Source organism: Trachypithecus francoisi, unplaced genomic scaffold, assembly GCF_009764315.1.
Source record: "Trachypithecus francoisi isolate TF-2019V2 unplaced genomic scaffold, Tfra_2.0 Lachesis_group2, whole genome shotgun sequence".
NCBI lineage: Eukaryota > Metazoa > Chordata > Mammalia > Primates > Cercopithecidae > Trachypithecus > Trachypithecus francoisi.
The window spans coordinates 86,998,105-87,010,093 of NW_022681465.1; the positions used below are offsets into that span (position 1 = coordinate 86,998,105).

General features: G+C 41.5%; 1 protein-coding gene and 1 non-coding gene across 2 annotated transcripts; both read right to left on the reverse strand.

The window, feature by feature from the left end:
• Positions 1–10,695: 10,695 nt before the first annotated feature.
• LOC117066329 lies at positions 10,696–10,802 on the reverse strand. The gene has a single exon (XR_004430289.1). It is a non-coding gene; the product is annotated as a U6 spliceosomal RNA (small nuclear RNA).
• Positions 10,790–11,228, reverse strand: LOC117065136 (small ubiquitin-related modifier 1). The gene has a single exon (XM_033179585.1). The coding sequence runs from the start codon at positions 11,165–11,167 to the stop codon at positions 10,862–10,864; it is 306 nt and encodes a 101-aa protein (XP_033035476.1). The 5' UTR covers positions 11,168–11,228; the 3' UTR covers positions 10,790–10,861.
• Between the last annotated feature and the right edge of the window lie 761 nt (positions 11,229–11,989).

Sequence of the window (11,989 nt, forward strand, 5' to 3'; positions counted from 1 at the left end):
TGCGCCAAGCCGGCCGTCGCTGTCAAATCTCTCGCCGCTACGGACTACAACTCCCAGAGGGCTCTGCGACGGCCAGCACGCCCATCACCGCAGGGCCCAGCCCCAAGGCTTCAGGAGACTGGGCAGCCGGCGCGCCCAGGTAGGCAAGTCTGGTCGAAACTGCATCCCGGAGTTTGCTCCAGTTCCTTGTCCCGGCTGGAGGCCGGGAGGAATAGTAGAAGGAATGCGATCTCTTGCCATTCATAGAGCCCCGGAGGCCACGTGAGAAAACGCTGATGCGGCACCTCCATCGAGGGATCACCCCTCTTTTGGGCTTTCCTGGCGCGTGTTGTGTGATCTGGTTACATCCTTAGACCCTACGGACGCAAAGGGAAGCTGGTTTGAAAAAACTATTGAGTTGGCATGCTCCCTCCGTCGTCTAGATATTTGGGTTTGTTTTTTAAAACTGTGTTTGCAAGTTAGTCTCTAGGCTAAAAGCGGCTTTAGACGGATTTTAGAGGCCCACCCCACATACCCAGCAATTTTCCCCAAAACCTCCCCAGGTAAACATACAATGTAAGTAAAATTAATGTGTTTGTTATGAAAATCAGTTCAAGGTCAGTCCCTGAAAAACATGTGGCAACCCTAAGCTCTTCTTACAAAGGAAGCCAGTAGCTCTTTTGGTTTCTTTTTCTTTTTTCTGTTTAAACCAGAAAAAACAGTGTCTGTAATGCCAGAAAAAAACTCAAAATTTAGGCCGGCTCCGTGGCTTATGCCTGTAATCCTAGTATTTTGGGAAGTTGAGGTGGGAGAATCACTTGAGGCCACTTGAGTTGGAGACCAGTCTGGGCAACATAGGGAGACCCCATCTCTACAAAATAATTCAAAAAATTAGCTAGGGAGGGTGGCACCTGCCTGTTGTCAAGCTTACTTGGGAGGCTGAGGCAGGAGGATCGTTTGAGGCCAGGAGTTAAGGCGGCAGTGAGCTGTGATGGTGCCACTGCACTGTAGCCTGTATGACAGAGCAAGACCCTGTCTCAAAAACAAAACGAAACAAAACAAAAAACCTAAACTTGAAAATTCAAATTTAGACTGGGCACGGTAGCTTAACACCTGTAATTGCAGCACTTTGGGAGGCTGAGGAGGGTAGATCACAAGGTCAGGAGTTTGAGATCAGCCTGACCAACATGGTGAAACCCGTCTCTACTAAAAATACAAAAATTAGCCAGGCATGGTGGCGTGTGCCTGTAATCCCAGCTACTCTGGAGGCTGAGGCAGAAGAATCGCTTGAACCCAGGAGGCAGAGGTTGCAATGAGCTGAGTTTGTGCCACTGCACTCCGGCATGGGAGACAGAATAAAAATTCAGATTTAACAAATAGCTAACATTGAATGCCAAGAATTTTACGTGTATATCTTTTTAAGTCTTTACCACAGTTCTGGAAATGATAATATCTCTTTAAGTCTTTATCACAGCTCTAGAAATGTATATTTTTCCTGTCTTACAGATAAGGAAATAGTCCCAGAGAATTTAAGTACCTTGTACAATCCCAAACAACTACCAAGTGGCAGAGGATCTGGAATTCATACTAAGATCTTATCCCAAAGCCTGTGTGCTCTCAAACATTGCATCTATTATGGAGGGCTTGACAAATGCAAGGCAAACAATTTAATGAATGTTGTCTTTAAGGGAGATAAAAGTTGTTTTGCTGATGGTATTATTGTTCAAAAACTTTTTGAACTGCTCTTTGGCCCTGCCTTCAAGTCAGGGCCAGTCAAGTAACACAAGTCAGTAATACATTCTTTTGGTAGTTTCAGTGATAGCAAGCTTTCTTTTTTCTCTGCATTCCAGGCTGAGAAAATAATTTCAAGCAAGGCCGGGAAACACAAAAGTAAATAGTATGAAATTATGTCAACAAAAAATGGGAAAAAAGTAGGGAACTAAAAAATGAATAAGCTGGCAAAACTGTCAGAAGCACCTTTTTTGGAAACTGAAACTGATAAAACACACACACACACACAAAAAAAAACCTCACAAAAGCCAGGAAAACATGTAATGAAGAAAAAACTGCTGAATTTTGGTAAGAGAGTTCTGTGGTCATCTACTCGTCAAGCTGGCAGTGGCCTTGAAGATGGCAGCCACATTCCTGGTGTGGGTTGCTGGCACCAGAGGGAGCACTTGGACCTTATCCTCAAGGAATTGTAGGTGTGTTTTGACCTCTCTGATGGTTTCCTAAAGGTTCAACTCAAGGGCTTGCCTTTGTTTCACCTGCCTCAGAGCTTCCTCAGGGCTCAGGCAGCTTCCCAGGCAGTGTTTGTCAAAAACATTAGAGGCAAACAGCCAGTGTTACAGAAAGCATGCATGGTATGAAAGCCAGGGCAAGCAATAAACAGACAAAAATCCTGGGAAAGAAGAGGCTGGAGAAGGAGATACTTGGGGGAATAAGGGCTTTGGAAAGCTTCATTTTTTTCTGGGGAATCTAGAAGGCCATCGGCATGCCCTGGTCTGGATGCATACTCAGAAAAAACCTAAGAACACCGTAAATTCTCACCTCTGACTGACCTTTAGCCTTCATGCAAGCAGGAAGTGAAGGCTAAGGCGGCGTTGTAAACTACTTATTTGAGCATTGAAGGGGTGCCGCAACACATAGCTAATTGGCAAAGACTGGGAGTGTTTTCTCGCATTTTGGGCTTTTATCTTTTTATTTTTTGGTTCCAGACTTTTAATAAAAGAAATAAACAACAACAACAAACTCTGGTAAGGAGTGGGAGAAACAGATATCCAGAATTACCACATTATAAACAAAACGTCCAATTTTTAACAACGAAAAATTATGTGGCATGCAAAGAAACAAGAAGGTATGGCTTATTTACAAGGAAAAAATTTTTAAAGAACATTCCTTTGCGAAACCCAGACATTGTCAATTGTCTTCAGTATGCTCAAAGAACAAAGAAAATAATAGACAATAACTAAAGGAAACCAGGAAAAGTGAATTGTTCAATAAATAGAGGTTACTGTTAAAGAGGTAGAAATTATAAAAAGAAACCAAATAGAGTTGCTGGAGTTGAAAAGCACAATAGTTGAAATATAATGTTCACTGGAGGGGTTCAATAGTGGTTTGAGCAGGCAGAAGAAAGATTGGGGAATTTGAAGATATATCAAGAGTATACAGTTTGAGGAACAGAAAGAAAAAATAAGAAAAATGAACAAGACCTGTAAGGATTGCGGGACACCATCAAGCAAACATTTGCACAGTGGGAATTCCAAAAGGAGAGGAGAAAAGAAAGGAGTGTAAAGAATATTTGAAGAAATAATAGCTGAAAAATTACCAAATTTAATGAAAGACAGGAATCTACACATCTAAGAAGCTCAATGAACTTCAGGGCGGATAAATTGAAAGGGATCTACACCAAGACAAATTGTGATTAAATTGTTAAAAGACAAAAACAAAGAATTTTGACAACAGCAAGAGAGAAATGACTGGTCATGTATAAGGAATCTTCATTAAGATTAACAGTAGACTTATCATCAGAAACCATGGAGCTCAGAAGGCAGTGGAATGACATAAGTGCTGCAAATAAAAGCCAAAAAGAATCATGAATCTGGCAAAAGTATCCTTAAAAAATGAAGGAGAAATAAATATGTTCCTAGAACAACAAAAAAGGAGGGAGTTCATAACTACAAGTAATACTAAAGGAAGTCCTTCAGCCTGAAAAGAGGCTATGAGACAGTAACTCAAAGCCATATGAAGAAATAGAGAACATCAGTAAAGATAACTACATAGGTGAAATTAAAAGTAAGTAGTTTTCTATTTTTGGGTTCGTAACTTCTCTTTTTTAAGAACAAGGATTTAAAAAATAAATGCATAAAAGAATAATTATAAATCTATGTTAATGAGCACATAATATATAAAGATGTAATTTTAGACAGTGCTACCCTAATAGTTGAAGAATTCAACACCTTGCATTCCATAAAGGCCCAGATAGAAGATCAACAAAAAAGTTGAAGTCTCGAACATCACATAAACCAACTAGTTCTAACAGACATTTATATGACACCACCCCCTCCCAAGAACAGCAAAGTGTATGATATAGTTTGGCTCTGTGTCTCCAACCATATCTCATCTTGAATTGTACTCCTATAGTTCCCATGTGTTTTGGGAGGGACCTGGTAGGAGATAATTGAATCATGGGGGCAGTTTTCCCCATACTGTTCTTGTGGTAGTAAGTCTCATGAGATCTGATGGTTTTATAAGGGGTTTCTGCTTTCACTTCTCTCTCATTCTCTCTTTGCCTGCTACCATCCGCATGAGATGTGACTTGCTCCTCCTTGTTTTCTGCCATGATTATGAGGCCTCCCCAGCCATGTGGAACTGTAAGTCCAATTAAACCTCTTTCTTTTGTAAATTGCCCAGTCACAGATATGTCTATATCAGCAGTGTGAAAATGGACTAATACAGTAAATTGGCACCAGTGGAGTGGGGCGCTGCTGAAAAGATACCTGAAAATGTGGAAGCAACTTTGGAACTGGGTAACAGGCAGAGGCTGGAACAGTTTGAAGGGCTCAGAAGAAGACAGGAAAATGTGGGAAAATTTGGAACTTCCTAGAGACTTGTTGAATGGTTTTAACCAAAAGCCTGATAGCGATGTGGACATAAGGTCCAGGCTGAGGTGGTCTCAGATGGAGATGAGGAACTTGTTGGGAACTGGAGCGAAGGTGACTTTTGTTATGTTTTAGCAAAGAGACTGGTGGCATTTTGACCCTGCCGTAGAGATTTGTGGAACTTTAAACTTGAGAGAGATGATTTAGGGTATCTGGCAGAAGAAATTTCTAAGCAGCAAAGCATTCAAGAGGTGACGTGGATGCTGTTAAAAGCATTCAGTTTTATAAGGGAAGCAGAGCATAAAAGTTTGGAAATTTTGTAGCCTGACAATGCATTGGAAAAGGAAATCCCATTTTCTGAGGAGAAATTCAAACTGACTGCAGACATTTGCATAAATAACAAGGAGCAGAATGTTAATCCCCAAGACAATAGGGAAAATGTATTCAGGGCATGTCAGAGGTCTTCATGGCAGCCCTTCCCATCACAGGCCCAAGGCCTTGGAGAAAATAGTTTTGTGGGTTGGGCCCAGGGTCCCCATGCTGTGTGCAGTATAGGGATTTGGTGCCCTGCATCCCAGCCACTCTTTCCGGAGCGGTGGCTAAAAGGGGCCAAGGTACAGCTCAGGCTGTGGCTTCAGAGGGTGGAAGCCCCAAGACTTGGCAGCTTCCATGTGGTACTGAGCCTGCAGGTGTACAGATATCAAATATTGAGGTTTGGGAACCTCTACCTAGATTTCAGAGGATGTATGGAAACTCCTGGATGCCCAGGCAAAAATTTGCTGCAGGGGTGGGGGTGCTCACGTAGAACCTCTGCCAAGGCAGTGTGGAAGGGAAATGTGGAGTGGGAGCCCCCACACAGACTCCCTACTGGGGCGCTGCCTAGTGGAGCTGTGAGAAGAGAGCTACCATCTTCCAGACCCCAGAATGGTAGATCCACCGACAGCTTGCATCATGTGCCTGAAAAAGCCACAGACACTCAATGCCAGCCCATGAAAGCAGCTGGGAGTAAGGCTGTACCCTGAAAAGCCACAGGGGTGGAGCTGCCCAAGACTATGGGAACCTACCTCTTGCATCAGCATGACCTAGATGTGAGACATGGAGTCAAAGGAGATAATTTTGGACCTTTAAAATTTGACTTCCCTGCTGGATTTTGAACTTTCATGGGGCCTGTGGCCCCTTTGTTTTGGCCAATTTCTTCCATTTGGAACAACTGTATTTACCCAATGCTTGTACCCCCATTGTATGTAGGAAGTAACTAACTTGCTTTTGATTTTACAGGCTCATAGGTGGAAGGGACTTGCCTTGTCTCAGATGAGACTTTTATTTTTTTTCAGATAGTGTCTCACTCTGTCACCCAGGCTGGAGTGCAGTGGCATGATCTCAGCTCACTGATGCAACCTCTACCTCCTGGTCTCAAGTGATTCTTCTGCCTCAGCTTCCTGAGTAGCTGGGAATGCAGGTGCCCACCACTACACCTGGCTAATTTTTGTATTTTTAGTAGAGATAGGATTTCACCTTGTTGGTCAGGCTGGTCTTGAACTCCTGATCTCAGGTGATTCCCCCACCTCAGCCTCCCAAAGTGCTGGGATTACAGACGTGAGCCACCATGCCCAGCCAAACACCCCAATTTGAAGAGAAAAGACAACTAACAGAGAGACCAGTTCTAAGATCCCCAGATGTTTGAATTAGTAGACAGAGATTTTAAAGTAGCTATTTAAACTAAGTCAAGGATGTGAAGGGAAATAAGATCACAATGATGAAAAAGTAGGAAATATTAGCAGAGAACTAAAAACCACAGACATATATACACATACAAAAAATCCCTGAAAATTTTAATATCTGAAATTTAAAATTCACCTTTTTAGTGAATAGGCTTAACAGCAGAATGGAAGTGACAGAAAAGAGTGAGTAAACTTGCAGATAAATCAACAGAAATTATATAATCTGAACAACAGTGAAGTAAATGGTTGGAAAAAATAGCCTCAGGGACCCTTTTGATATGGGACAATATCAAAAGTTCGAACATAAATGAAATTATTTTCCTAGAAAATGAGGAGAGAGAGAATATTTGAAGAAATAAAAACTGGGAAATTCCCCCAATGTTATGAAAAATAAAACATCAGATTCAAGAAGGTTAATGAAATACAATAAGATTAATTGGGGGGACAGCCGGGGCCTGTAGCTCATGCCTGTAATCCCAGCACTTTGGGAGGCTGAGGCAGGTGGATCACCTGAGGTCAGGAGTTCGAAACCAGCCTGGCCCACATGGTGAAACCCCATACAACCTAATACAAAAAATTAGCCGGGCATGATGGTGCATTTCTGTAATCCCAGCTACTCAGGAGGCTGAGACAGGAAAATCACTTGAACCCAGGAGGCAGAGGTTGCAGTGAGCCAAGATTGCACCACTGCACTACAGCCTGGGTGACAGAGTGAGACTCTGTCTCAAAAACATAAATAAATAAAAATAAAAGCTGGAAAATTCCCCTGATGTTGTGAAAAATAAAACTTCAGATTCAAGAAGGTTAATGAAACACGGTAGGTTTAATTGGGGGGATAGTGGGGGCCCTGTGGCTCACACCTGTAATCCCAGCACTTTGGGAAGCCGAGGTGGGTGGATTACTTGAGGCCAGCAGCTCGAGACCAGCCTGGCCAACATGGTGAAACCCCATCTCTACTAAAAATACAAAAATTAACCAGGCCTGGTGGCGCACAACTGTAGTCCCAGCTACTTGGGAGGCTGAGGCAGGAGAATTGCTTGAACCCGGGAGACAGAGGTTGCAGTGAGCCAGGATTGCACCACTGCATTCCAGCATTCCAGCCTGAGCAACAGAGCAAGACTCTGCCTCAACAAATAAAGTAAAATAAAATAAAATAAAATGTAATTTAATTTAAAAAAGATTAATAGAGGGAAAAGTTTGAGTGCCACACTTTTTCTCCAATCATTTCCTTCCTCTAACAAAATCTACCAATTTAATGGTAATTTTTGTCTGACTAAGCAGGCATAGAGTTTTTTTTGTTTTGTTTTGTTTTTTTGTTTTTGTTTTACAATTTATATTTAGCAATATAGGTTGTAAAAATATAAAAGTATAAAATATAAGTTGTAAAAAACTTTATGCCTGCTTGTTGAGAGGAAAATTCGTATTTGTTTAGCAATAAATATAAGTTGTAAAAAACTCTGTGTGTTGTAAAAAAACTCTGTACCTGTTTAATTGGACAAAACTCAGTCCCCAAGTCTGCCCCACACCTCACCACACCAGTTTGAGTTGATTTAGACACCCTAATGTACTACAAGTGGATTGGAATGACATGGTCTCTTCCAAGAAGGAACTTATATTCAAGTCAAGGAGAAAGACAATAATAATAACAATTAAAAGTGAACATTTTATTTAATAAATAGATGTTATGGTAAGTTCTGTTACATAAGTAAACCGGGTGCCATTGTACAGTATAATGCTTTGAGGGTACTACTTTAAATCAAAAAGTCAGAAAAGGATACTGAAGTAGTTTAGATGAGAGATGATAACCACTAAACTTCATTAGTGACAGTGGGGAACAGATAAATGAGCATTCAACGTATAAGATATGAGCATTTTCAAGATAGAGAAAATCGAGGTAGAATTGACAGATTTTACTACCTGAATGTGGGGAGTGATGGATATTGAGGAGTAAAGAATAGGATTCCCAGGTTTGGGGCTTGCACAAGTCTATGAATGGTAGTATCCTTCATTGAGATTGAGAATAAAGAGGGAAAACAGATTGGGAGGAGAGGTTGAGAGGATGAATTCAGCTTTGGAAATGCTGAGTGAAGAGCAGCTGTAAAACCGATTGTAGGTATCTAGTGGGCTGCTGGGTGGCAAGATGTGGAACTCTACATTTGAGAGTTACCAACATTGCAAGGGGTCATTGTAGCTTTCTTTAGGGAACTGAGATAGCTACTTTTATTTGCCCAGTAAAAATTTGCCTTTCTTCTGATAGTAGACCCTTCTCCCTTGGTCTTAGCCAGACCTCGTTATTCTATGTCATCCTCCCATATGGGGAACATGACTCAAAAGGCAAATCAGAGTCTTTCGCTAGAGTTGGTCTGTAGACAGGAAGAGAAAGAAAATCTCTTCCTGGAGTTGCTTATTTGTTCACTAGATGGCTAAACTGGATGAACGTGATTCTGGAGCTGACGGTAGTCATCATTTTCACTGCAGCATAAAGAGAACCTGTCTTTAGAACAAAGACATCTCTGCTCAATGCATGGAGATAGAGTAACTAGACCAGTGGCACTAAGTCTAGAACTGAGGTCTTGGTTCCTACAACTCTGATCTTCATTCTGTATTCTTTCAAGATAAATCTCCTTTACTGTTTTTTTTTTTCTTAAAGTGAGTTGAATAAGGTTTGTTACTGTTTGGGAGAAACTCTCAAAGCATGTTTTTCCTCTGCTCTCACGCTACCATGACAACAATCATCAACACAGAAAAAGTCTTCTGTGACCAAGTGTGTGAGGGTTTCTCCCCACCACCAAGCAAGCAATGAATTCTGCAGCGGACACCAACTGGGAGTCCTCCAATCAATTCTGATACTGGAGATAGCAACAGATTCCATAGGCTGAGGACTCAGTGCCCAAGATTGCCCCCAACCTCACCACACCAGTTGCAAGTCCAGGCCTCTGGAACTTCTGGTGGACTAGCTTCAAGTTGGGGTTCCTGTGACCCCCTCTCTGGGTTCAATTAATTTGCTGGAGTGGCTTACAGAACTCAAAGAAACACTTACTTATATGTACTGTTTTATCATGAAGGATATTACAAAGGATACAAATGAAGACATGCATAGGGTGAGGTGTAGGGGAAGGGGCATGGAGCTTCAATGCACCGCCTGGGTGCACCACCCTCCAGGAACCTCCACATGTGCAGGTATCCAGGAGCTCTCTGATCCCTCTCATTTTGGGTTTTTATGGAGGCTTCATTGCATAGGCATGATTGACAACTGTGTAGAAATGTGATTAGACAAGAAAATATGATTTAAGCCCAGCAAGGCTTGTCATTTCAGACTTTTCTTAGCCTCTCTGTGTTGTATTCTTTCCTCTCAGGTGTGGGGTAGGGCGCTTTCTGGATTAAGGATCTTTTGACCCACAATCAGTTTATAGTCTTGCCTTGGACAGGTAAAAGGAGGACGGGAGAAAGAAAGAGAGATTCTATTTCCTAAGGCCTTAAGTGCCCCAACATTATAACAAGGACTATGGGAGATAGAGGTCAGGAAGCATGGACAAAAAACCAGTATGTATCATAATATCATAGCCACTAAAACTTTGTTTTTGTTTGTTTGAGACAGAGTCTCACTCTGTCGCCCAGGCTGGAGTGCAGTGGCATGATCACAGCTCACTGCAGCCTCTACCTCCCAGGTGCAAGAGCTCCTCCCTACTCAGCTTCCTGACTAGCTGGGATTACGGGTGTCCACCACCACAACTGCCTAATTTTTAAATTTTTTGTAGAGATGAGGTCTCCCTATGTTGCTTAGGCTGGTCTCCAACTCCTAACCTCAAGTGACCCTCTCATCTCAGCCTACAAAAGTGCTGGGATTACTGCAGGTGCCATCGTAGCCAGAGGCCCTAAAACATTTTTGATTAATACACATGTGCACTGAGAGAAGATAAAATCACTCAAGACAAAAAAAGGATGGGGCCAGGAATTGAGAACAAATTCCAAAAAAACCCCAACATTTAAGGACTAGGTAGAGATTCCCTGTATAGATGTTGCCTTATCTGTGTTATCACAGGTATCACTTATCTGTGTTGCCCAGGCTGGCCTCAAACTCCTGAGCTCAAGGGATCCTCCGGCCTCAGCTTCCTAATTAGCTGAGACGATAGGTGTGTACTACTGTGCCTGGCAACTCAGTATGTATTTCTTTTTTTTTTTTTACGATTTTTACAAATATTGTTTATTTTAATGAAGCTGGTACAGACAATGTCCATTTAAAACCCATATCCCAGGCCAAAAAGTACAAATAAAATCAAAAAGAGCAGTGTTCTGTTGTATTCATTTCTGCATGTATAGCTTTATTAATTGCTAATGAAAATTAGAACTTTTCTGGAATCTTCTGACAATATTTTTTTTTTTTTTGGTGAAAGAAAAATATGGAACGCTTCACGAATTTGCGTGTCATCCTTGCGCAGAGGCCATGCTAATCTTCTCTGTATCGTTCCAATTTTAGTATATGTGCTGCCGAAGCGAGCACAAACAAGATTTTAGAAATAAAAAAGGATTGAGGGAAAAGAAAAAAAATAAAAAGAATATCTAAACTGTTGAATGACCCCCCGTTTGTTCCTGATAAACTTCAATCACATCTTCTTCCTCCATCCCCAGTTCTTTTGGAGTATGATTATCAGCAATTCTCTGACCCTCAAAGAGAAACCTGAGTGAATTCATTGGAACGCCCTGTCTTTGACAGTATGATTCTTTGAGTTTCTTGAGATGTGTTGTCATTTTCACTTTGAAGTGAATCTCACTGCTATCCTGTCCAATGACTTTGAGTTTAATATATTCACCTTCCTTCTTATCCCCCAAGTCCTCAGTTGAAGGTTTTGCCTCCTGGTCAGACATGATGACGGTGGCTTCACCCAGGGGTCTCTGCACAGCAGCGGCCTCGGGTAGGCAGAACCTCCCTCAGTATGTATTTCTAAAAGATAAAGACTCTTTTAAGGCCGGTGCAGTGGCTCATGCCTATAATCCCAGCACTTTGGGAGGCTGAGGCAGATAAATCCCTTGAGTCCAGGAGTTCAAGAAGAGCCTGGGCAACATGAAGAAACCTTGTTTCTACAAAAAATACAAAAACTAGCTGGGCATGTTGGTGTATACCTGTAGTCCCAGCTACTTGAGAGGCTGAGATGGGAGGATCACCTGAGTCCAGGGAGGTTGAGGCTGCAGTGAGATTGCACTATTGCAGTCCAGCCTGGGTGACAGAGTGAGACCCTGTCTCAAAACAACAACAAAAGACTCATCTAAAAAATTATAACCACAATATAATTATCATACTAAAACATTAATATTTAGTATCATGAATTTACAAATTCTTGAATTGTACTGTAATTTAATTCAGTTGGTTTGAGTCAGGATCCAAACAAGATTCACACATTGCAATTAGTTATGTTTCTTACATCCCCTTTAGTCCTAAGTTAACCACCTCTTTTTTACCTTTACATTTTTTTTCAAAGAAACTGAAGTATTTTTTTCCAGTAAAATTTCTTGTAGTCTAGATTTTGCTGATTATATCCCTGCAATGTTATTTAACATTCTCTATTCCTTCTAATTGCTGTAGGCTGGTAGTTAAGTCTGGATAGTTGAACAATTGATCATATTCACACTTAATTTATTAAAATCAAGCCTTTATAGATAGTGTTTTGTACTTCTATTGTAACACTTTGG

Coding starts and splice junctions, on each gene's coding strand:
- LOC117065136 (XM_033179585.1), bottom strand. CDS start 11,167: ATGTCTGACCAGGAGGCAAAACCTTCAACTGAGGACTTGGGGGATAAG.